At 43.0% G+C, this 24,315-nt stretch overlaps 1 protein-coding gene across 1 annotated transcript in view; it reads right to left on the reverse strand.

Annotated features, from left to right (window-relative positions):
* CHCHD3 (coiled-coil-helix-coiled-coil-helix domain containing 3) overlaps positions 1-24,315 on the reverse strand; it is a 353,394-nt gene that overhangs the window by 92,749 nt on the left and 236,330 nt on the right. The window contains exon 5 of the mRNA XM_006861225.1: positions 12,708-12,791. Coding sequence (XP_006861287.1) covers positions 12,708-12,791 — 84 coding nt within the window. The remainder of the gene's footprint in view (positions 1-12,707; positions 12,792-24,315) is intronic.

The following is a 24,315-nucleotide window of genomic DNA, read 5'->3' on the forward strand; positions in this document are numbered from 1 at the left end:
TCTCCACAGCAAAAAACTGCACAGATGGTTGGGTAGGGAGAGAGAGGACATCACTTCCCTTAAAGGATTGTTCTGAGGATAAAGTACAGTATTGTGTTAGATCATTCAGTGCAGTACCTGGGTTGTTTGTTTGTTTGTTTGTTTGTTTGTTTTAAATCAAAAAATAAAAACTAACCCAGTTGCCATCAACTTGATTCCAGCTCAAGGAGATCCCATGTATACAGAGTAGAGCCACAGACTGCACAGATACCAACAGCTGGGACCTTGTGGAATTGGAGCATCAGGTCTTTCTTCTGGGTGTCTCTAGCTAAGTCTTGTTACAAGTGGTGCGCTTAAATGTTTGCACCACCAGAGCTAGCTTCCTCTAGAAAGGGAAGCCATTTCTGCAGTTGCTGCTGTATTTTGGGGCCTTGGCACTAACACGGAGGATGACCATATTGCACAGACCTCAGGAACATTTTCATCCAAAGCCATGTTTGCGGACATACATGAAGTTGTGTGGTGCTGTAGGATCAGCACTCAACTGCTAGCCACAAGGTTGTGGTTCAAACCCACCAGCAACGTCTCAGAAACCCTATAGAGGGTCATTATGAGTTGGAACCGACGAGATGACTCTTAACAATGATAGCATATGAAGTTTGGGGTTCTATTTAGGTCAGGGCTTGTGAACTGGCCTCCCGCAACCATTATAAAAGTACTGGGTAAGAATAATGCTTAGGCAATAGGATTGAATTTACTTCTGAAGTTTGCTCCTTGAATTTTACGTAAATAAGAAAAGCAGTTGCCTTATTAATCTGTAGCTTTCATGGCTGGAGCAGGCACTACCCCTGAACCTTTCAGGAGATCCGCAGGTAAGGTGTTCATAAAGCAGTCTGTCTGCACACAGCCAATCTAAAGTACCCAGGGCGCTTTTGAGAGGGAGACTTTCACTTGCAGAAAACATATTCAATGAAGTACTCAACAAATGTTTATCAAGCACCTACTTTGTGCAGCTAGGTTCCAGGTGCTGGGGAAGCAGACGGGAGACCTGCCCTCAGGCACCTGAGAAGTATGGACACAAAGCTAGGGCCTTGCTCTTCTACCCAAACTTGACTTTGTAACTGGCCCTGTAGATGGACTCCTGGCCTTCGTCTGACCCACTGTCCTGTGGGGAGTCTGCAAGTTCTAACAGAAGCAAGCAAAGCTTCCTGCTTCTCTACACAATCACGCTCAGCCCACAGAGACTTTCCGCAGGGTCATAGGAAGGCACGGGGTCATAGGAATGGAAGCTTCATAGGAATGGAAAGCAAAGCTTCCTGCTTCTCTACACAATCACGCTCAGCCCACAGAGACTTTCCGCAGGGTCATAGGAAGGCACGGGCCCTGAAGGAATGGAAGCTTCAGCTGTGTGCTCAGATCTAGCTCTTCATAAAGTCGGGTGGGAAGATTGTTAAGACCCACAGTGGATGATAAATGCTTATCTAATTTAATCACACTTCTACGTCATTTCCTGTAAGAGAATTCCTATTTGAATGCTAAGTCCTTGGTGATCCTCTGCTAACACACCTTGACTGATTCCTCCTTAGCTAATCGATATGATGATTCCAAAACCACATTCCCATTTCCGCCAATTCTGGAGAGACTGCGTTGACGCAGATTTGAACCAAGAATGTACAGATAAATAGAAAAAAAGAGAACTGTCATGGACTAAATGGTGTCCTCCAAACAGATAAGTGTCAGCTTGGCTGGTCCATGATTCTCAGGGGGTTGGCAGTTATTTGATGCTTCCTCCATGATGGGACCTAATGTGATAAAGGGTGAGGATTCAGCACTCTTGATCTCATCACACCCTGATCAGATGTAAGTGAAGTGCTCTGGGGTGTGGCCTGCAACACCTTCCACTTACATAGAGAGAAGTGAGCAGGGGGGTGTGGGGCATACGACCACCAAGAAAGAGGAGCCAGGAATGAACTTATCCTCTGGGCCTGGGGTCCCTGCTTTATGGAGCTCCTAGATTCAGGGGAAGACTGATGCTGAGACACGTGGGGATCTCCAAGGAACGCTGGGCCTCCAGATGCTGACAGCAGACAAGACCCAGGGGAAGACTGATGCCGAGACACATGGGGTTCTGCAAAGAATGCTGGGCCTCCAGATGCTGAAAGCAGACAAGAGCCTTCCTCAGAGCTGGCAAAAAGGAAGCCTTGCCCTACAGCAAGTGCTCTGCATTTGGTCCTGTAGCCTCCTACACTGTGACAGGATACATATGTGTGTTAAAACCATCCACTTGTGCTATGTCTGCTGTAGACAATAGCACCAGATAAACTGAGACCACTGCCTACTCAGGGCAAGAGCTTCCCCAAAGCCGCTTAGAGCAACGAAGGATTCGGACAAGAATTAAAGGTGAGAACGCACCCATCTTCAGAAAGCTTTAATCTCCTTAAATGAGTCCTTTTCATCTTTCTCTCCTGTTGAACCCAAGTGTACAGAAGGCAATTCCAGGACAGGTGAGGGTCCTTCCATGGAAGCTTTCAAATTAGGGACCCCATCAATGAAACTCTATGGTTTCTCCACCTCTACAAGGCAGACCAGGAAGGACTCAACAAGGCGGGCAATGCCACCGCAGAGGGCACGCTCTTCTCAGATGGTATGAAGGATGAGTGCATGGACACTCCTCCAAAGAGGTCTCTGCAGTTTGAGTGGAATTCCCAAGAACAGTCTGCAGGAAGCTCACCTTGATTGACCGCGCTAGGTGTTCATATACAAGTTCTAAGAAGGTTCCAATATAGGACTCTGTTCAACTTAATTAAACATAACATTCCTCTGAGATATCTGGCCATAGAAACCATCCCGCCTCCACACAAATGCACCGATTTAAACAAGTATTCAATGCCTACTACATGCCAGGCCCAATCCTAGGTGTTGGAGATAGAGTGGTGATCAAAAGGTGGGAGGGCTCTGGTTTTCATGGAGCTACCATATTTGATAGTCTACTTCCAAAGAGGGCTGTTTGAGGCAACTTGGGCATCAGATCTTGAAGAGTTGTAAATATGACGGAATGCTTCAGCCCACTAAATTTCTCTTATTGTTAAGTGCTGTTGAGTGAGTTTCATCTCACAGTGACCCGTATTGGGTTTCTGAGGAGCAGCTGGTGGGCTTGAACCACCAATCTTTTAAGTTAATGGTCTAGTGCTTATCTGGTAATGCCACACCAGGACTCCTAATTTCTCTTAAAACCCAAGAATGTTCTAAAAGAAGAAGGCTGACGCTGCTCCTCAAAATAAACAAATAAATAAAAGCTTCTAAGTATCCTGGCCTGGCTTCTCTGAACTCACTGTGGCAAGTGAGAAGCTCTGTGCCAGATGCCAATGGGTATTTGTGCCATTTATGCTTACTACCCAGGCAAACTATGGTGCCTGGCTTGCACTGTAGTTGAGAGTGAGAGTTTAAAAAATGTGTTAATGAATGAATGAATGAATGAATGGAGTGGACAGCAAGTGCCAAAGGCTTCCTCTAACCCCCAATTCAGGTAAGAACTTTCAAAGTCAAATCCTACCTAAGTGGTATAGCCAAAACAGAACTTGAATGCTGACGTTACTGTGCAAACCTACTTTATCAGCTGAGTTAAGATGTGGGACTTTCTGATTTAATGATGCTGTGGGCTAATATTATCTGCAAATGTTTTAACCACCAAAGAATACTTTCTAACTGAATCTAATATGTCAAAATGTAACCCTTTATAGAGGTACAGCTGACTTATGGTCTGAACCTAAAAGTGGGTTTGCATAGTGTTTTCTAACACCAGCCCTACAATGCCCCCTTAAAAGTGATATTCATGTACTTTAGCTTCTCAGTCAGCAAAATAAGGCCATAAACATGGGCTGGTCTGCCTAAATGAAATGCACTAGCAATCTGGAAATAAGCAAGCTATCAAAAGGCAAGACAATAACTGATTTTGAAATTAGACACAAAGACGATTCAGAAGAGTTAGCCCATCAATCTCAAAGCAAGTCTTCAGACTAGTTCAAACTGGTTTTATCATGGCTCACGCAGGGACGTCTGAACAGATGTGGGTGAAGTGGGATGCTAACCAGAACAAGAAAAATTCTAAGCAGAAACCCAGGAATGGGAGTTTCAGAAGAGGCTTGCATAGTGAGCCCTTTCAGAAACCTAGCTGGGAAGATTGGATTATTGATCAAGACTGTGGAGTGAAACACGCATTCATTCAAAGCAGCTGGTTGGCCATCACCTTGGAGCGGAACACAGTTGTTTTCGACTCTGTTGGTCAAGAAGTTGGGTTGCTATTCAACATGCACATTACCCTTGTGTACCAGGTGGGAGATGACGTTTCTTGCAGGACGTCAGCCCATAATTTATCCTGTTCCGCTTATTGTTCTGGTAGACCACTTCAAGTTCACAAGGACTGACTCAAATCCATGCCTCACACAGAGGACATACAGAAAGACTTCCTAAGTTGTATATTCTTATTGACAGCAAGAAAAAAATCCCAACGGAGGGAAACCAAAACCAAACCCATTGCCTTTGAGTAATTCCGACTCGCAACAACCCTTTAGGAACAGAGTATCAATGCTCTAAAGGGTTTCTGAGACTGTAAGTGTGTATGGAAACAGATTGCTATGTCTTTATGCTGCGGAGTGGGTGGTGGTTTTGAACTACTCATCGTTCTGTTAGCAGCTGAGTGCTTTAACCAAAGCAATACCAACCAAGACTCTTTAAAGAAAGGAAATGTTGTTGGTTAGTGCAGTCCAGTTGGTTCCGACTCAAAGTGACCCTGTACAGGGTTTCCAAGGAGCGGCTGGTGAGTTTGAACCACCGACCTTGTGGTTCAAACTGACCAGACAGTCCAGTGCTTTATCATATATATATTTTTTTAAATAATAATTGGTTTCCAACTTCAACAGCCTGCTGAGTTTGCTCAGATGAAATGTACAGAAGCATTCAAAGTGGAATTACGTACCCAGGGTTCACACTGCTTCCTTCTTACCTTGTCTCTGTGTAGTCAAGGGCCCTCCAGTTTTTAAAACCCACACGGTAAACAGAATCTAATTATTTAATTGTCTCGTCTCTTTTGGTGGGTAGAGGAAATGTGAAAAATGTATGCAGCCCATATTGTTGGCGTCTTAGCATTTATGTCCACTACAAGCCCTCAGATCAGAGAAAGGCAATACTGGGCTTTCAAGCTGAACTGTATATTCGCTTCTCCTCAGAGCCCTGGGGCTATCACTGCAAAGCACAGTGGTCCATTCTAAGCTCTGAATAGAGAAAAGGAAGAGATCATTAAATTATAATTTCCATGCACAATTGGTACAAGTATTTCCTACCAACAGGATTAATATGAAAGCCAGATCCCAGAATAAAGCTGCTCAACCAAGAGGATGGCAGTTTAGTGTCTTGTAAATTTGATTTTGCTGAAAGCCCTGACACATTGTAATAGTGAAATCCTATTTACTGTAGCAAGCTGGATGGATAATGCTATTTAATACCTGGAGTACTGTGTGCCATCAGCTCCCAGCTTGGACCTCCATGTTCTCATCTTACCTTGGGGTTAATGCTTCTTGACAGCCTACATGGTAAAGAGAGCCCCAAATTAAGTGCTGATCCCAGACTGACTTGCAAATCTCTCCTTCAAACTCAGACATGGAGTCACGGGCACCTACGAAAGGGATCAATTCTACAGGATGCATTTTGAATAGCTCACCCCTGGGGGGGAAAAAATGTAAGTCTCATATCCCTAACAGCTAGATTCAGAAAGCATGTCAAGATTTCCTAGACTAATTTTTCATTAGAAAACTCACAGAGGTTAACAGAAATCCAGTGCATTTGAAGGACTTGTTGAATAATGAATTAAGGATAAGACCCCCACAGCCATGATACTATATCGGTGCTGGTGTTTTCTCAGTGAATGAAATTGGGGTGGGGTAGGTAGAGGAAACCTATCTTGCTTGCTACTTTTAGAATATTTACAATAAAGCAGGTCGGACTGCAAAATGTCTCCATCTTTGAGCCTCAGTCATAAATAACTGTCAGTTGTAGGACCCTAAGAGTTGGCAAGACTGGACCTTTGTATGGTACCCACCTAACAGCCAACATCTGAGCACATTTGCTTGAACTAACGACAATTGTCAAGGATTAAAAAACACTGGGAGGAGGCAGCCTTGACCTAAGAACAAAGTTGTGAAAAAATGGAAAGGAGGGTGGAACGGAAATGAAACCCCCAGGGAAGAATGGGCATAACTGTTGTTCCATGGATGGGATTGCAATGATTGAGATGAAACAAAACATACGATTGAGTCAATGTAAAACTGGCAATGTGCTCCATAAACCTTCACTCAATTCACAATAAAAAGTGTCAAAAAATGAACAAAAAACATTGAGAGCAACTCAGGGCACATGCTCCAAGCATCACTCAAGTCACAACAACAAGTGTAAAAAAACAAACAAACAAAAAACCATTGAGAGCAACTTTGGGCACGTGCTCCAAGCAGCTTTGACGAAACCTCTGTCACTGGTGATACTGGCTTCTAATGCTGTGACTGTCCAAGTGTCCCTCACACACTGGTCACAGGCCCTCATGTTTCCACACCTCTTGTAACTACAGAAGCCATGGGGATGTGTCCTGATTTCAACATGAATGAGAAAGCCAACCCTAAAATTCCCAATGTCAAAGGAATAATATGCGTCTGCAGGTCATCCAGTAAGGACTGGCAGAACCTACCCAGGCATACTTACTGGAAGGTTCTTAACTGCTGTGTTAAATTGGCTCTCTCCCGTGGCAAGCCCAAAACACACACAATACTTCAGGCTACACGAGCGCTTCATGACGACCCACCACCACTGACAGCTATTTAGAAAGCACTTTGGGGAAGGGAATATCAAAGGGATGGTTTTCGATCCTACACGTTTATTAAGTTATCTCCGTACTTGGAAAGAAGGCTGTCTCTGTTCTATTCTCTCAGACGCCTGTGATGAACGACTCTGTCTTGTATTAATCCCCTGAAAAGGCCGCCCCTGCTTCACTCACTGAAATATTTTTACAATGACAGGCTTCATCTGGGAGCAAAAATACCTAGTCATTTCTTCTCAACAGGCACAGACGGAGCTGACAACAATCTGTCCTGTGGTCATTCCTCTTTATTATCATTGTTGGCCTCGTTTTCCTGCCCCAAACTAACACAGAGGCACACGGAACCAAAGGTACCAACTGACAAAGAAGAAGTCAAGTAATCAAAAGGTCAATTAAGCCAACCAATGGACTGACAGCTCGTAATGCAATGGTGAGATGGACTACCCACTAGAAATGAGATACTTAAAAAACAAAACAAAACTGCTCATTTGATGTAGGTATGACCTTAGAACTTAATTAGCAAATCTCCACAGGCGATGGATGAACAGTCTACTTTTCTTAATGACAATGTTATTTTTTACCATTTTTTGTGCATTGCTCCCTTTTGCGCAGCTTCTTCCTCGTGATCATGGAATTTACTGCAGCCTGTGTGCAAACAGTTGCTAAATCGAGTGGAATCTAAAGAGAAAGCAAGACATGAGCACTACCCTGTTGATCTGGACGCTCTAACTGTACCTAGGAAAGCTCTCCACATCCCTGTTCTTCCTCAAGTCACCAGGGCACATGGAACTCTCTCCTACCATGCTTCTGCAAGCCAAGAGCACAGTGGATTCAGTAAAGCAAATCCATTCAAGTTCCTAATTGAGAAGTTATCTAGGGCAGACACAAGAATCATCAAAGAACTCAAGTCTACAAGAAGTTCTGGGGAGATGGGGACCTTCATTCTGGAGGATTCCTTGGAGAATACTGACTCTGCTTTCTTATCCTACATACAGCTCAGTCCTTCCTCTCCTTTATCTCTCATAGGGCAAACAGACTATAGGAAAAAGGTGATTTCCTGAAGATCGTGCCAGACAATTCAGGCGCTCATGAAATAGCCACTGGAGCCATTTATAAAAAGTAATGGAAGGTCTGTTTTCTTCTCGAAAATGAAATGAGACGATGATCCTTAGCAACAGTGTGAACATATTAGCAATGGAATGGACATTTGAAAAGATTTTTGAGACAGGCCAAATGGCTACACAGTTCTGACTTCACAAAGAAAGAAGCATGACTAGGCAGTGAATTAACTCTTCATGTGTCACGCTCTAGTTGCTAAGCAATAAGGCCTTATTGATTTCCTTTTGGTCTGGATCTTCCAGGAGGTGCTAAATTCTGGGAAGAAATTATTTTGAACGCTGTACACTTTCAGATGGGAGGCAGCAGTCATCAAATGAGAACATCAGAACCTCACAGGTTATATGAGAACATAGAACAAGCGAATTTACCACCCAACGACCTAACAAGACAGTCAGCAAGACTTAGTGCTCAAGCACAGGGCTGACAAGGATTAAAGACAGTACCTGAGAATGGCTGAAAGTTCCAATATGTAACCTGGTTCAGATCACAGTCCGTCTATGTGACTATGCATTTTTGGACAGGGGGCTTTACACCGTAAAGTCTTCACAGAAACAGTGATATAGATGACACTCGTACGGTTGTTTGAGGTGAACATGAGGAGAAACAATGCAACATGTCTATAATGGTTAATCAGCAACTATAAAGATGATGCCCAAACAGTTTCAAAGCAGTCACAGTTAAACTTTCTCACAGGATAGATTTCAATTACTCAAACAAGTACAAAGAAAGAGACCGAAAATGCTGTGTATGTTTCAAAGCATACACCAACTGCTTACACAACATAATAGTATTGATGGAGAGAGAGCATTTATGCCTGACGGTAAGGTTATGATGTGTGACTTGTGGAACTATGGACACAGGAGACTTCAGCTCTGCCTTCAAGTTCACCAGATACACAGATAACTAACTAGGCATCCTAAGCAGGGTATAAAGCATTGTGGAGAATCCCCTGAGAGACTTTGGAAAGGCTCATGAAAAACACTCAGGAGCCTTCGCTTTGAAATCTGCTCTAGGCTTCGCTTACCACACCAACATTCCGGGATGGATGTTCTCCGAGTCTCTCTCAATTAGGCTACACATCTCAGCTCGACACCTATGATATTTCTAAACAGATCAAAGTTGTTTTCATATCTGTCAAGGCTATCTGATAAACTGGCAACATCTGACTATTGAAATGAAGACTCAACGAAACTTTCCATATGGCTTTGACCTTCTTCTTGATGAGGAGTTTCTACTACTGACCCAAGATGCTGAGAAGAGTGAGATTAGTCCGGTTAAATTATACTTATTACCCTTCACCAATCCGTGAGAGGAGGAGAGAGCTCAGAGTGTTGGGGGAGCAGTCAGTAGAAACACGTGAGAGGAGACACTTCAAATTGCATGCTGGGATAACCTAACGGATGAAGAGTTTATTGAAATGGATCCAAGGGGTAAACCAAGCTGTGCTTCACATGATTAATGGACTTTGGTTCATCGTCTCAAAAGAAGTCTGAATCAAGCCCATGGAAATGAGTAGTTCAAGTAAGACAGAGAGCCATGAAGGAGTGGTTTATATATAACCACTGTATTTGTTAGTCTAGCTGGTGGGCAGATGGTAAGGTCATCCTAGTAACCAACCACCCTTGGAATGATTCTGTAGAGACTCAATGCCTCCCCCCCCCCCCATTAATGACATACTGCAGGATACCTAAGGATCCCTGGTAGAGTAGTGGGTTACAGGTAGGGCTTCTAACTGCAAGGTCAGCAGTTCAAATCCACCAGCTGCTACTCAGGAGAAAGAGGAGAGTCTTTGCTCCAGTGAAGACTACGGCTTCAGAAACCCTTCGCAGAAACTCTATGGGCTGGAACTGTAGCAACAGGAAACTGGTATCTAGCTGTATCATTTCATTTGGTTTAAAGAGAGGAAGACGTGTGATTATTTCCACTTTTAAACCGCCAGCAACCTGGACTTTATAGTAAGTTGGATGATTCTGCAAGCTATCATAATATTGCCTGATAAGTATTATTTTTTTCTTATGCTATAACGTTACTGGAGTTAATGCTTCTACATCTTGTAATACCAAATATGTGCATAATTCCGAAAAGACACAGTTAGATACTGTACTTTTCACTGTCTTCACAGCACAGTGAACAGGCGGAGGGGTGGGGTACCCTTGTACAAGTTTCTGCATTAAGTCTTGAAAATGCCTCATCATGAGAAGAGGCATAAATGTCTTTCTTGGATGAAATCCAATTGGGCGAAATTTCTTTTAGGAACCTTAGGAATTGGCACTAGTAAAAACGGGGCTCTGTGGGAATGGCAGAAGATAACAGGAAGTGCACTGACATTACTTTGATGAGTTTGAGTATAGTGTGCACAACGGCAGGGAGGTAGATGCTCTTTGGTTCAGCTCTTCGCCACTTTCAAAGAGTGCGTATCCACATCACCTGACCTGGTCCCCTCAGTAATTGGTGCAGGTGAGAAAGAAATGCACTGTTTTTCCCACTTGCAGACAAAGAACCAGAGCAGGTATGTGACTACATCGTTAGCTGGCTGCTGACTCCTTGTTCAGTTTGTTCTACCACATGCTATTAAACAGGGTACCACTAAGTCCTGGTGTGGCGCTATTCGTTAAGATGCTGGACTGCAAAGTTGGTTTGAACTGCAAGGTCAGCGGTTCAAGCTCACCAGTCGCTCCCTGGAAACCCCAGACAGGGTCACTATGGGTCGGAACCAAATCGATGGCACTTGACATCAACAACAACACTGAGAGTGATCGTTCTACTTCATGATGTTTCTCAACACACTGGGGAGACTCGTCTTTCAGTTAAAATTCCTAAGTCACTGCTGTCCGGCGTGGTCTTCACAATGGAAGAGAATATATTTTGCTGACGTAGGCAGATGCTGATTGCCATGATTTGATCTACAGCAAACTGTAGTCATCTTATCTTCAACCACGTGGTCTACCACAAGCTAAAAACACGTTTATTTGCTACACCGACTAATTTACTCTGCCAAGAACAAACCAGCCCCTCTCTTGCACAAATTGCTGAACTATCTCCATGATATTAGTGGATCAATAATTAGTGGATAATTAATATTTTCCAGCACTTTTTCTTATGCCAGACTCAGCGATCAATGAGAAATTCAAACAGGTGCCTAGCATAGTGCAACCTCAGAGGGTAATGGCAAAGAAAACCATTACTGGGCAGGGTGGGGTGGGGGGGGTGGGTGGGAAATGCAGGTGCTGGGTAAATCACCTCAAAGAATTTCACTTTCATTCACTGACCCAACTAACTAGGTGTAATGTGCAGATGATACAACCTTGCTTGCTAAAAGCAAAGAGGACTTAAAATACTTACTGATGAAGATCAAAACCAATCTTTCAATATGGACTGCACCTCAATGTAAAGAATACAAAAATCCTCACCATAACATAAATAACATCATGATACATGGATAAAGACAAGCTGTCACAGACTTCATTTTGCTGGTATTCACAATCAGTGCTCGTGGATTCAACAGTCAATAAATTGAATGACGTATTTCATTAGGCAAATCTGCTGTACAAGACCTCTTTAAAGTGTTCAAGAGTAAAGATGTCAGTTTAAGGACTAGGGTGTGCCTGACTTAAGCCAAGACCCATATCAAGAATTGTTCCTCTTGATGTCATACTTGGTAAAGTGGAGGGTCATCAAAAATGTGGAAGACCCCAACAAGATGGATTGGCACAGTGGCAGCGGCAATGGGCTCAAGTGTAGTAGTAAAGACTGAGGTTGGCGCAGGACCAGGCAGTGTCTCGTTCTGTTGTGCCTAGGGTCACTCTGGGTCAGAACCAATTCAACAGCATTGAGCAAGAATAACAACAGGTATCTGCTGAATGAAACAAGTGTCCGAACCTTCAAGAAACCCTGGGTCCAATGACAGACAGATACACCAACATATGTTTCACATATGAATAACTGTGGCGAGTGGTTGAATAGAAGAGTTCTTATTTTTATTTACTTTCTTATCAAATGCCATATTTTAAATAAATTTCTCCTCTCTCTCTCTCTTGTTTTAATGAAAAGGCATGGAGCGCTAGCTTTGTACACTTATAGTACAGGTATAAAACCATTCTAGACAGTGAACGTGCTTCCATCAAATGGAGCTATTGAGCAGGTTCTTGAACTCACTGTTACCCTTTGCTTCAATCCGAATTCCCTTCTTTGCAGCCCAGTTGAATCCAGGGAAGTGTGGCCCATGCTAACTAGCAGTACTGCCCTCCATTCCTTGAGCTCAGAATCTCCTTTCCAAGTCCCACAGCTCAGCTCCTGTCTGCCACTCCTAAGAGATACAATCATTTCTTAGTCACAAATGCAGTGAAACGGAGCTTCCACTGAGCCCATTTATCCCTTTAGAGCCCTACCATTTCTAAGCACGAACTCAAGGTCAGTCGACGTCTGCAGAATGGAGAGCAGCGTTCTACTTATTTTACCTGGAGGCAATGCCGTGACTAAACACATCTGGAAAAAACTGTTCGGTGAGTTCCTAAGTGGTGCATTGCAGCAATGAGCCAATAACACCGCTGTCCCCAAACCTGTCAAAGAACAAATCACACACCCTGGAAGCAAGATTTGCCTGCGTGGCTTCTCCACTTCCTGGCCACATTTGGACAAAGAAAAGCCCTGCCTGGAGCCTGTACTTGTGTCTTGATATCTAAATAAATATATGGGAAAGTTATGGATACAGACACAGAAAAGGTTCGTGGACAAGAAATAGCCATACCCGTTCCTCCAGTCTAGCCAGCTGTTCTTTGTAGAATGCATCCTGCTTCCTGATCACCCGATCTTTCTCTTCCAGCTGCTTAACCTAAAAAAAGAAATGAGCAACGTTCTGTATCAAGGAAAAAGCAGCAACAGCACAGTAAAAGTCAAGTATAAATTGCATTAGAAAGGAGTATACCAAACTGATGACTTTTGTCGTCTATTACGTCTCTGCCACAGAAATACATTAATAAGATGATGATTGCTGTATTTAACTGTAAAGAATGAGTCTCTATTGTAATCTTTTTTTTTTTTAATTACTGTAACAGCTGTGTCCTACTTAATCCAAATATATTTGGGAGTTTCAGAATAAAGCACACCACAGAATGTCTTAATTTACTTCTCCTTTAAAGAGTAATTTCAAGGATTAAGATTTTGCACAATAACACTTACACGTTATACCTCTATTTAAACCTAAAACATGAAATCATGAAACTTCCTTCTAAAAGAACACTATGTTTCTAGGATATTTTGTACATAAACCTTATTCTTCGGGAAGCCTGAAATTACCCAGTGAACCCTGCATGTAAAAGACGCAGTGTTCAATTTCCTTTTCTAATGAAGAAGTAGTTGTTTTAGGGGTAGGAGGGGTGGAAAAACAACTCTAATTTTTTTACATGAAGGCTTAAAGCATCATTAGTTATCCCACTCCTAATTTAGAAGACTTTTTTTTTTCTTACAAAATTAGAAACAAGTAATAAATAATTCTGATCCTTGAAAAAAATAAGGATGGTTATCTATGAAGGCGCCTCAGGATTAGGGAAACAATGTCCTTTTCACTTTGTTATTTGTCCCAGGAACAGTCTGCTCACATGGGCCTTACCTCTGAGAGCATGGAATTCCCCACATCCCAAGTTAGGAAAGTCTTTCACATAGGAAGTGTTACTCAGTGAATGTGCAGTTCATGCCTAATGAGGCATTTTAAGAATAAAACAAGTGTAGAATTAGTCCACAATAGAGTGCAGAGCCGCCTGGTCAGCCCACGTCAGGGGTCTACCTGCACAACCGCCCATGATTCCTCAGGTAAACCCACTTGCACACAGACAAGTGGTTGTTTTGCTACTTACTTTGGCTTCAATCTCCTGCAGCATGTCAAAAACAAAACAGCAAGAAGTTATTTCACAATGTAAACACTGCTTCTAAGGAATGCGCTCGAGAAACCAGGTGGATTGGATCATAACCATCTGGATACGCCCTCAACTTCGAGGTCGGTTTGAACAGCAATGTTGGCAGTTCAGACTCACCAGCCGCTCCTGAAAAACCTTATACAGGGTCGCTACGAGTCGGAATCAACTCAACGGCAATTAACAAGATGAAAGGCAAAAAAGGCAATACGGAAAAACAACAGCACTTACTTAACTTGGGGCAAATGGAAATGCTTCTATGCTATTAAAGGTAGAATGTTGTTGTTGTTAAGTGCCGTCGAGTCAATTCTGACCCATAGCGACCTTGTATAGGGTTTCCAAGGAGCATCTGGTGAGCTTGAACCACCGACCTTGCAGTCCAAACGGCTTTGCAGTCTGTCGCATTAACCCACAATGCCACACCAGGACTCCAAAGGTAGAATAGATGATATGAATATACAATTCACGCTGCTTGAAAACATAGGAGAATGTAAAAACAAGCACAGAGTCCTGGTATGGCGCTGTGGGCTAATGCGTCAGACTGCAAAGCCATTTGGACTGCAAGGTGGGCGGTTCAAGCTCACCAGCTGCTCCTTGGAAACCCTATACAGGATCGCTATGGGTTGGAACAGACTCGGTGGCACTTAACAACAACAACACTCATCGATGACTCCTTGATTCAACACAGTAAAAACCTCACTGATTTGTCAGGAATTGAAAAGCAAACAAATTGTTGACGAACAATATGAAAACATATGAGTATGAGACTGTGGGTTAATGCTCTGGACTACATGGTTGGTGGTTCAAGCTCACCAACTGCTCTTGGGAAACCCAACACAGTGCGGCTATGAGTCAGAACTGACTCGACAGCCCTTAATAACAACCACAGCAACAAAAGGATCTAAAAGGAGCCCTGGTGTTGCAGCGATTGAAGCACCTAAGTGAATGAAGTGTTTGAACTCGCCAGCTGCTCTGCAGGACAGAGATGTGGCAGTCTGTTACCATACAGACTGACAGTTTTGGGGCAGTTACGCTGCAGCCTCTAGGTCACTATGAGTGGGAACTGACTGGGCGGCATAAGGTTTGGTTTCCTGTTTTTACATGATTTAACGAGAAAGAGTTGAAAATTCAACATGCATGTGCACACACCCCCAGAAATATGGAAAGAAGGAACTTACATGCACCTCCATAACACAAAACCCATCATTAAAAAAAAAAGGAAAAAGGAAAAGCAAATGACTAAAGACGTTTCAGAATTTGGCTGTGAGAGTTAATGTCATTAACACGTGACTTTTAAAACACAAGAGATTCTCCTACCAAAGGCCCGAAAAAAAAAAAAATACAAAAATGACATAGACTAGCAATTCACAAAAGGAACACAAATATCAAATACATGGAAAAAAATACCCAACTGCATAAGAATTTAAAAATGTAAAACAAAACATAAGATTCCATTATTCACTTGTAAAATTGGCAAAAATATAAAATCATACTGTAACCGTGTAAGGGAACATCCAGCAGACTCTCGTTACACCCCTCCGTCCCCCCTCCCCCCGGGGGTGGAAGACAAACTGGTGTTGCCATTTCTTCAGCCATTCTCACAAACTGTCAGTCCGTCTGAAAATTGTGCACATGCACTGAGGTTCAGAAACTTTTCTTAAATAATTATGGTAATATGCAAAGATGTTCGCTATAGGGTTGTTTCTAGTACCTTAATTCTGTTTCTCTCTTGTTTTCCAAATTAAAAATAAAGATACTTTAAAGTGTAAAACAAGGGTTGGGAGCCTTATGTCTGCCAAAATTTAAAACATCATTCGCAGGCCATACAAAATCATCAACTTAAAAAAGTAGCCTGCTATATTTGGTCAAACATTGAATTAACTAGGAGTCCTGGTGTGGTGCTGCAAGGATAAATATGCTGGACCACAAGGTCAGTTTGAATGGAAAGGTTGGTTGGTGGTTCAAGCTCACCAGCCGCTCCTCAAAAAACCCTATACAGGCACGCTATGAGTTTGAACAAACTCAATGGCACAACAACACAACAAATGTGATGGCTGGAACTGTGGTTGCTTTGGCAGGGCCAGGCCAAATGATTTCACAGGCCTTAGAATGCTGGCGGGCCAGACGTTCCCCACCCCTGGGGTAAAAGGTGCTGAAGGATAGGAACTATTCTAACATAAACTGGCAACAATAGTGGTTTGGGTACATAAGGCATAAACCCCAAACCAAAGGCATAAACCCCAAACCAAACTCACTGGCACCCAGTCTATTCTGTTCCACGACGATCTAGTATGGGGTTTACTAGCTGTCAATTTTTAAGGGAGCAGAAAGCCTCCTCTTTCCCCCACAGAGCAGCTGACGGCTTTGAACTACCATCCTATATCTCCACCAAGACTCCTGAATTTAAGTATAGTCCAGCATCAAAGATTCCGGTCCAGTCATATGCTCAAACATTAAGTAGGATCAGGAAATGTTTGGGGATCTCAGTAGCAACCACAACTTGAAGGACCAGATGGGAAATTTGGGGGTGGGCAGAGAGTTCCTGGGAAACGGGAGGAGTAACTCAGAGGAGAAGGATGACAAGGGTTGCACAACTACAATGTCATCCATGTCACTGAACTGCACATGTCGACATGGCTAAATTGGTGTATGTTTTGCTGTGCATATTCTTTCTCAACAACCAAAATTAAACATATAAATATTAAACAATGTTAGTACAGCGCTGCTTTAAAAAAAAACAAACCCAAGTGGTGGTGGTTATGTGTTATGGAGTCGGTTCTGACTTACAAAAACCCTGCACAGTTTGAGGCTGAATATCTTTATGGGAGCAGAAAGTCTCATCTTTCTCCAGCAGAATGGCCGCTAGTCTCGAACTGCTGACCTTGAGGTTAGAAGGCCGACTCACAACCACTACACTACCAGAGCTCCTTGCTATCACATGGAGGCCCCTTGAAAACACACTGACTGAAAAACAGCAACTTGATGAGACTGAGTGTCAACAACTTCTTTAAAACAAAGATGCTGAGGAGGGAAGGGGTCAGAGACACTAGACGAAGAGAAATGTCACATGGCTGGAAAGGAAGACTGGAGCTATGTCACCGAGCAAACTGTATAGGAGTTGTTGAAAAGAAACTTAACCTGTCATGTAAACCTTCACCGAAAACACAGCCAAAAAGAAAAAACATGACTTAAAAATCATGCTTTAGTAAATAACACTAAGAAAAACCCAAAATACTAAATGGGGGGGGGAGGAGGGGGGAGAGGGAGCAAGACATAAAACACAACACTGTACAGTAAGTTTTTAATTTTGGTACATAAACAGGGAGCCAGAGAGCAGAGATAATGGGGAACTGCATGCTTATTTGTACCGTAGAATTGACCCTGTATGAGGAGTGGCTGGTGGATTTGAACCACCAACCTTTTGGATAGCCATCCAGTGCTTATCCTACAGCGCCACCCCAGGACTCTGCTTAGTTGAGTAGACTTAGAAAAAAATGTGACATATGTAAAGATGCCTTCAGAGATTATGGTAGCAAACCCATCGGGCTCAAATCGAATTCCGACTCATAGTGACTCTATGTTGTTGCTGTTGCTGTTGTTGTTAGGTGCCATTGAGTCAGTACCAACTCATAGTGACCTTATGCACAGCAGAACGAAACACTGCCCGATCCCAGGCCAACCTCACTATTGTTGCCGTGCTTGAGCCCTTTGATGCTGCCACTTGGCCAATCCATCTTGTTGGGGGTCTTCGTCTTTTTCTCTGACCCTCCACCTTACCAAACAGGGCAGTCAAACTGTCTCATAGGGCTCCCAAGGCTATGATCTGGCTGGAAGCTGACTGTCTCATCTTTCCCCAGGAGAGTGGTTGGTAAGTTCCAACTGCTGACCTTTTGGTTAGCAGCCAAGCTTTTAACCCTTAACCACTGCACCCCACCAAGGAGCTCTGGTAGCGTAGTGGCTACGAATTGGGATGCTAATCTCATGGTCAGCAGTTCGAAACTACCAGCTGTTCCGTGGGAGAAAGATGAGGCTTTCTGCTCCCGTAAAGATTTACAGCCTTGGAAACCCTGTACAGGGTCACTATGAGTCAGCTGACTCCACGGCACATAACAACAACAACAACAACCACTGCACCCCACTCCGTATGTTATGTACAACAGCAGGATATATTTCTTATGTGTACTCTAACTTTTAAATATTTTTGCAGTGAATTTTTATAAACAGAAAAATATTTGAGAAACATTAATATCACATATATATTGTCTTAACTATGAGATGTAAAAGTAACATGATATAGGCTCGAATACAGAGTAACTTTATTAACAACTTAAGAAGAACTTGTCTTAAATTCAACAATTACCTACTAAATTCTTAATTGCCAGTTGTCTCTGCCATTCAGAGTCTGACATTCCCCAATTGGTTCTTAAACACTCGCACTAAAGAATGCTTCTTTTGTTCCCATAGTTACGCAGTGAAATTAAGAAGTGCCAAAGAGAATATGTAATGGATATTCCATGATGGCTACTTAGCAAACACTAAGTGCTAGAATCCAATGCTACCGGTATGCTCCTTTGGTCCACTGAGGACGGGAAACCAGCCCACAGATTTAACTGTGAATAGCTAACTGCGCTGTGGATAAATATACTCAGCCATCCTCCTTTGCGTATATGTTGTTGTTAAGTGCTGTCAAGTCAATTCAGACTCATAGCGACCTTGTGCATGGTTTCTGAGAAGCAGCTGGTGGGTTATACCGGTGACACTGTGGTTCCAAGCTCAGTGTTTATTATCACTGCAGTATACCAGAAGATCATCTATGCAGACTAAAAGAACAAAGAAGCTAACTCCAAAAACCTGCTAATGCTACACTATAGGGCTAACATCACCATCTCTCCCCTAGACGGCACCCCGAATCAATAGGCTGAGCTCCACTGGGGAGGACAAAAACCTGGCCACAGTGCTGTCATGGCACATCGTTCTGAAACAGCTAATGGGCTGCTGGGAGGGAAAGGCACACAAGATGAATCCTCCACCTTAAATAAGTCCTAAAGACAGGGACGAAGCTAATGGCTGCTGAGGAGGGAAAGTCACATTCTTCAGAGAACAGGCAGTAAACCAACTCCACAGCTATCATACAACTTGGCTGTGTAACTCTCTCCCAAACACAGAATCACAGCAAGTGAACAAACAGAAACCAAGGGCTGCTGTCATAGGTCAGCCTGTATATTTAAATAAGCGGCACACACGCTATTTCTTGCTACAGTGAAACAGTGTCTTAGAAAAGAATGGATATATACAAACTCTCCCCACCTCCCTCTCCTGTTTGCTATTCCTCCCACTAGAAGAACACGAAGGAGCACTGCTTAGCTTTCAGATCCTGCTACAGTTGGGATCACAAGATTGGGTTTTTGAAATGAGACAGACTGTGCTTCACTGATTATTTTGGAAAACTAGAATCTCCCATTAAGTGAGCGAAATGAAGAGAAGAGGGAAATCAAATTTGAAGGAATCCAACACATACACATTGGGGAAGATGTAGCTTTCTGCTCCCATAAAGGTTTACAGCCTCAGAAACCCTACACAGGGTCACAAAGAATCTCAAGTGACTAGACAGCACTTAACACCACCAGATACACATTGGGCTGTTGTAGCTCTGAATTTACAGTCAGATTAGAAATGGAGGGTGTTTGTGTGTTGATATCCTTAATGATTTTACTTTCCTCAGAAAGGGCACGAGGACACTAATGAAAAGTTTAAAAGGAGGTCCACAGAAAGGAGTAGTGGACGAGGGCACGCTGCTGACATTACCTTTCCCAGCGCATCTCTTGCTAAGTCTCTGTACTGTAAACTTTGCGACATGGTACCTCTGCGTGCTGCTAGGGACGGAGCTATGGCATGGCACAGTGCGTGACAGCAGGAACCCAGTGACATCACAGTCACTGAGTTCAAAGGTAACATTGTTACAGTGCGTAACAAGCATGAGGCATGGGACGGACACAGAGATGCTGTGCTAAGAGGAAGCGGGTTGCATTTTGCAGGACAAACTTCCTTGAAATGTCAGTGCTCAATTGTAACAGCTCAAGGTAGAAAACACACAGCAGGTGCCTACGCAAATTTCCATGGGATGATGCTATGAAGCCAGAGATTACTAGGGCTGAGAAGAGGCAGCAACTGAATAAATCAAGCGAGACAGTAAATCTCAATAGCTGCCTTTCCTTTTACTGTAAAGCTTATACCAAATATGGACACACATACAATGAACTGGGGCAGATTCAATGTCCGCACTAACGGTAATCTAAGTCAGGCAGGTTATCCATATCAGCTACCTATCTGGAAGGAGCCCTGGTGGTACAGTGGTTATGTGTCTGGCTGCGAACTGCAAGGTCAGTAGTTCGAACCTACTAGCAGATGTGGCAGTCTGCGTCTATAAAGTTTCCAACCCAATCCCCAGCTCACTTCCACTGAGTTGGTTCTGACTCACAATAGAACTGCCCCCATAGGATTCCCTAGGCTGGAATGCAGAGGAGGCCGCAGTTCAACTTTGTGTTGCAGGGTTGCTATGAGTCAGAATTGATGTAATGGCAGTGGGTTTGGTTTGGGATTCACCCTATCTGTCTGTCTGTCTATTTTGCAGCCCTGACAGGTAGAGCAGCAGGTATGAGCAGGGAACAGCGCTTTACTTGGACTATCTGATAAAATTGCACACTGACACAAATCCAAGAGAAAACCCTGAAATATCAAAGGAGGTTGTGCCACAACTAGTAAGGTGGTAATGCATTTGGACTCTATAGAACATGATCAGTTAGCTGTAACAAAATAATTAAAAGTCGTCAAATACTGCAGCTTTGTTATAAGCGAGAAATCGCATAGGGTTCACTGAGGCATTGATTACCAAAAATTACACTTAAAAGTGCTGTTGTCCAAACTATACCAGAAGGTGACCTTCCAAAGGCTAACTATCTTAAGTGAACTTAAATGATGCCTGAGAATCAAATTGATCATATTTTTTTACAATGGCTGGTTAGAGCCCTAAGCATAAGCTACGAGCAAACCTCGGCTTGAAAGATCAAACTAGCAATGCCCACAAACACACTGAGACATGATGTAGCTTGACTAGAGATCAGAGAGGGAGGACAGAGCCCATTCTTCTGAGAGATGTCTTCACAAGTCTGGAAGGCAAAATCCTGTATCTGACAATGTTTCTCTGCTATTCGTAGAGTTTTCAGTGACTAGCGATTCGGAAATAGTTTGTCACTCTTTCTTCCTAGTCTGTCTTTGTTTTGTAGCTCATCTGAAACCTGTCCACCATGGGTGACCCTGTTGGTTATTTAAAACACCAGGTATAGCCCTCAGAATCACAGCAACTCAAACCACCACAGCACGACAGTGGTGGCCATTTTGTATATATTCGAACAAGTCAGTTCAGTTTTGTTTGTTTGCTTGTTTCTCTTAAACAGTTTAAAGGAGTCTGGTCTACATTTCTGTCTTCTCACGCTGAGAATATACTGGAAACATGCGGAACATGTCCTCTGCCACTTTATGTCCGATGCGCTTATTCTCTTGAAATAAGAAAGCAGGGTCAAAGACAAATGGCTTGGAAATTAAAAAGCGAAATCAACCATGGATGAAGAGTGGAGGTTGTTAGATGACGTTAATTTAGAACAGAAAGAATTCTGGTGGTGACTTGCCTACATTTTTCCAGTTCTCTCATTATACTTCAGCAGATCAGAGTACTTGATTTACAAAAATAAAAAAATAAAAAGCAAAATTAAGTGGGAGATGAAATAAAAAATCATTTTACAAGCTTACTTTTCTATAGCCTTGGTGGTGGTGGTGGTTGTGTGCTGGGGAGTAGGTTCTGACCCATAGCGACCCTGTATAGGGTTTCTGAGACTATAAATCTTCATGGGAGCAGAAAGCCTCATCATTCTCCTGTAGAACTGCTGGTAGTTTTGAACTGTTGACCTTGAGGCTAGCAACCCAATTCGTAACCACTACATTACCAGGCTGCCAAAAGAACCAACAGATCTGTGTTGGAAAAAGTGCAGCCAGAGTGTTCCTTGGAAGCCAGGATGGCCAAACTTTGTCTCTCATACTTTGGATATATTGTCAGGAGGGCCCAGTCGCTGGAGAAGGATATCATGTTTGGTAAGGTGGAGGGTCAGAGAAAAAGACGAAGACCCCCAACGAGATGGAATGGCCAAGTGGCAGCATCAGTGGGCTCAAGTGTGGCAACAGTAGTGAGGTTGGCCCAGGATCGGGCAGTGTTTTGTTCTGCTGTGCATAAGGCCGCTATGAGTCGTTACAAACTCAATAGCACCTAACAACAACAATGCTACCAGAGCTCCTTAGTTAGTAGCCCAGCATTTATACAGCCTCAGGAGGAGAAAAAATCATTTGAAAACTACATACTTACTTTTCCACATTTCTAGTTTGTGAACATAATTCAGAACTTACTAGCACTATGAAATATGAGGAGGTCCAATTGGCAAAGAGATGAGAGACCTGGGTGTCCATTGTGGCTCTGTCTGGCCACAGCAGCCTACCCATGTTCCAAAATGCCTCTTGAATGTTACTTTCTTCAGGTCATATTTGCTGCACCATAATCTTGCTGCTTCTCCTACCTTTACACGTTAGCAGGACCTTTCCACGTGTCCTTCGTGGCCCCTGGTTTTTTTTTACATTGCTGTATTTTTTAGAGGTGCAGTGGTGGCTTTGTGGGTTACACATTAGTCAGCAATTCAAACCCACCAGCTGCTCCAAGGAAGAAACACGAGGCTGCTTGCTCCCATACAGATGGTCTCAGGAATCCTAGGGAACAGCTCTACTGGGTCCAATGGAATCACTATGAATCACAATAGACTCCACACTAGTAGGCTTGCTTTCCTTTTTTGGTTCATGTCCCAACTGTCCCAGTCCTTAACTGTAAGCTCTCTGGAGACAAGGAAAAGAAGAGCACTGGTGTAGCACTGTGGGCTACCGTGTTGGACTGCAAGGTTGGTTTGAACCACAAGGTTGGTAGTTCAATCTCACCAGCCGCTTCTTGGAAACTATGGTTGGGAACTGACTTGATAGCCCTTAACAACAACATTTGAGTCTGAGCTTACCTGATGCTCAATGTTTTATTTATCATTCCTGAAAAGAAGGCCTACTGGGATTCCATTATAATTCCCAAGTTCCTGTTATGGAACAGAATGGTTTTGCAGCATGAAAGGTGCTGAAATTGATCACCTCAGCAGCTCAGCATCATAGATTCTTCTCCCAACACCTATTTAAGTAAGACAAGCATCTGCATCACACTCCAGCACATGAGAAACTTTTTTTTTTTTTTTTGCAAATGCTGAATCAGAAGTGAAAATTTTTAAAAAGGAGGGAAAAAAACTGAAAAGAACTGGTAGGATTTGACACTTGTCAAATAAGCGATTCTGTCTTCCCTAACAACATAAGCTGAGGCTACTTTTATGAAAGAAAACAAATGAATATAAATAGGCATCAAGTCTATGCTGAATCAAATTCAGTGGCTGAACATAAAGCCAGTTAAGTTGCAGAAGACTGAATGCTGTAAGAAAAATAAAATACGTTGTGCCCCAGGATTATGAGTAATCGTAGAAACCTTAAGCAATTATACAGGAAGGCGACAATACAAGGAAAAGGACCTTCCTTTGTGAAACTGCTGGGTGATGGCGCAGGAAGGGGCTTTTCCTGTCAAACTCAGCTGTGGGAGACATTGGTGTGGCCAGCGGCCAAACGGTCCAGTGGATGCCCGATGGGAAAGTGACTTCCAGGCCCGGGACTTGGGTGTTATCAAACTAAGCTGCGTCTACTTCCTTCTGTGACATTGTGGGAATACAACTTCCCTTTCTCTTCTCTTTGTTTCACCAGAGAGATGATAAACCTCAGAAGGCCTCCAACAGAGAGAGACACTAGCAAGTGAAACAAGGAATCTGGTGTCACTGAACTGACAAATACATTGGACAACCGCGTGGAGAAAATTACTGAACAACTCCTGTGTTCCTGGCTCTTTGTGTTAACCTGTATTTGTTCAATTTAAATTTAGATTTAATGTTCATGCGATTGGGACCAATTGACCAGAGTCTTCTCTTCTCTCACAATCTGTCTCACATTTAGATCTCAACAACAACAAAAAAAAACAGCATCCCAAAACATCCAGAGAAAACCCCATTCATTTCATGGAAGACAAGAAAGGCACCAAGCTCTTTATTGGCTCAAGGGATTCTTTACACTGGGGGAGGGTTTGTTCAGGAACCCTGGCCTCTTGACCACAGTTGATGCTCTATCAATGCCCTGACTAAATTGATTAATTAATTTATTATTATTATTATTATGGCTTGGTTTTAAGGGAAGAAAATGTTAAAACAAGAAAAGAGGCTAATCAAATCTTCAGTTACTCTATTAGTCTACATTAAGAGATTTACAAAGTTTTCCTGC

The sequence above is a fragment of the Chrysochloris asiatica genome, unplaced genomic scaffold (assembly GCF_000296735.1).
Source record: "Chrysochloris asiatica unplaced genomic scaffold, ChrAsi1.0 scaffold00041, whole genome shotgun sequence".
Classification (NCBI taxonomy): Eukaryota; Metazoa; Chordata; class Mammalia; order Afrosoricida; family Chrysochloridae; genus Chrysochloris; species Chrysochloris asiatica.